Source organism: Gavialis gangeticus, unplaced genomic scaffold (assembly GCF_001723915.1).
Source record: "Gavialis gangeticus isolate Ggan-Ray unplaced genomic scaffold, GavGan_comp1, whole genome shotgun sequence".
NCBI lineage: Eukaryota > Metazoa > Chordata > Crocodylia > Gavialidae > Gavialis > Gavialis gangeticus.
Window position 1 is genome coordinate 179,767,742 of NW_017729032.1, and position 1,539 is coordinate 179,769,280.

Genomic DNA, 1,539 nt, shown 5'->3' on the forward strand with positions numbered 1-1,539 from the left:
GTGGTAGAAATGGGCTTGGGGGTCAGTGCAGTTCGTCTTGGAACATATCCCTATTTGTTCCATTGTAAAGTGGGTTCCGTTTATGCAAATTTGAGGTATGCGCTGTTTCCCAAAAACACATGTATAGCAAAAAGTGAGGGAAACCTTTATTAAGACAAACCTTCTCAAGAGGAGGATAGTAAAGCACTGCAACCAGCTCCCCGGGGGGGCAGGGAATCAACATCCTTGAAGATTTTTAAGATCTGGGCCAAAGCCTTGTCTAGAGTGATCTAGTTGGGAGCAGTCTTGTTTAAGCAGGGTGCTGGACTGAATGACCTCCTGAGGTCCCCTCATTTAGTTTAACTTATTTAGTTTAACTCATTTCCACCCGTTTTCTAGGACTGTATGTGTGGACAGCCCAGGGTTTAGTGCAGGCAGGTCCAGTGCTTGCTTTGTTCACCCATGCCACCTTTTTTTTACAGGCAAGCTGGTCTCACCCCTGTGTATAAATACTGTTAGTGCTGGGTGATCTTTGGGGTTGTTGGTTGTCACCGTGTGGGTCTAAAGACATAAGCAGACAAAGTTCTTTGGGTAGATGCGATATCTTTTATTAGACCAACTGAATAGTTGGAAAAAATGTTCTTTGCAAGCTTTCGGGCACAAACATGCTTCCTCAGGCAAAACATGAGTGACTGGTGCCATCTTAGTCGGGGGGGCACGTGCCCCCCCCAGTGACCAGTCAGTGACGGAAAGGGGGGGGAGGTCCCTCATGGCCAATTTTGCTGACCAGGGGCAGGGATCCTCCTGCGGCTGATGGCGCACACCAGGAAGCGGCTGTGATGTTCCCAGAACTGCCGCGGTCCTTCATCCAGCACCCCTACTCCTTGGCCAATGCTTGCAGGGGGGGCACCAACACTCCTGCCTGCCAGTCGCCTGTGTGGCCTGTCAGGGTGCACCAGCGCTCACGGGGGTGCACGCGCACCCCCTACATGTCACCACTGAGGCAGAGGGAGAGTCTGCCCGTGTTTTTCCACCCATTTTCCAGAATGTGGACAGCCTAGGGGTTAAGAGCTCCTTGAACCCCTAACAAGAGAAGAAACCAGGCAGTGGAGCGGGCAGTCAAGCTGTTCTGAAGCCCAGGGGCAGGGCTGCACCCCTGAGGGGTGCCTACAAATGCGCAGGAGACAGCGGGTAGATGTGACACCTTTGATGCGACCGGCTTATCAGCAAGCGTGGGGGCACAAGCACCCTTCCCGAGGCGGAGGAGGAGGCACCAGTCACCAGAGCAGCCGCGGCTTCCCCGTGGCGGGCCGGGCCGAGCCGCGTGCCCGGCGGGAAAGGCGGCGGCCACTGCAGAGCCGCGGGGAGGCGGGGGAGCTTCGCGGGCTGCACCTTCCCCGTTGCATCGCATCGCATCGCATTGCATTGCAGCGCCGCCGCCCTCATGGAGCCGGGCGCTGCGGCGGCCCCGGCGCTCCTGCTGCCCCTGAGCGAGGCGGAGCAGCAGTGCTACGCCGAGCTCTTCGCCCGCTGCCGGCCCCGCCCCGCCCCCGAGGCGGG

The 1,539-nt window shown here is 57.4% G+C and overlaps 1 protein-coding gene across 1 annotated transcript in view; it reads left to right on the top strand.

The window, feature by feature from the left end:
* Positions 1-1,393: 1,393 nt before the first annotated feature.
* The window catches only part of REPS2 (RALBP1 associated Eps domain containing 2), a 208,323-nt gene continuing 208,177 nt past the window's right edge, over positions 1,394-1,539 (top strand). The window contains exon 1 of the mRNA XM_019524650.1: positions 1,394-1,534. Within this exon, the coding sequence (XP_019380195.1) occupies positions 1,424-1,534 (111 nt within the window). The 5' untranslated portion in view covers positions 1,394-1,423. The remainder of the gene's footprint in view (positions 1,535-1,539) is intronic.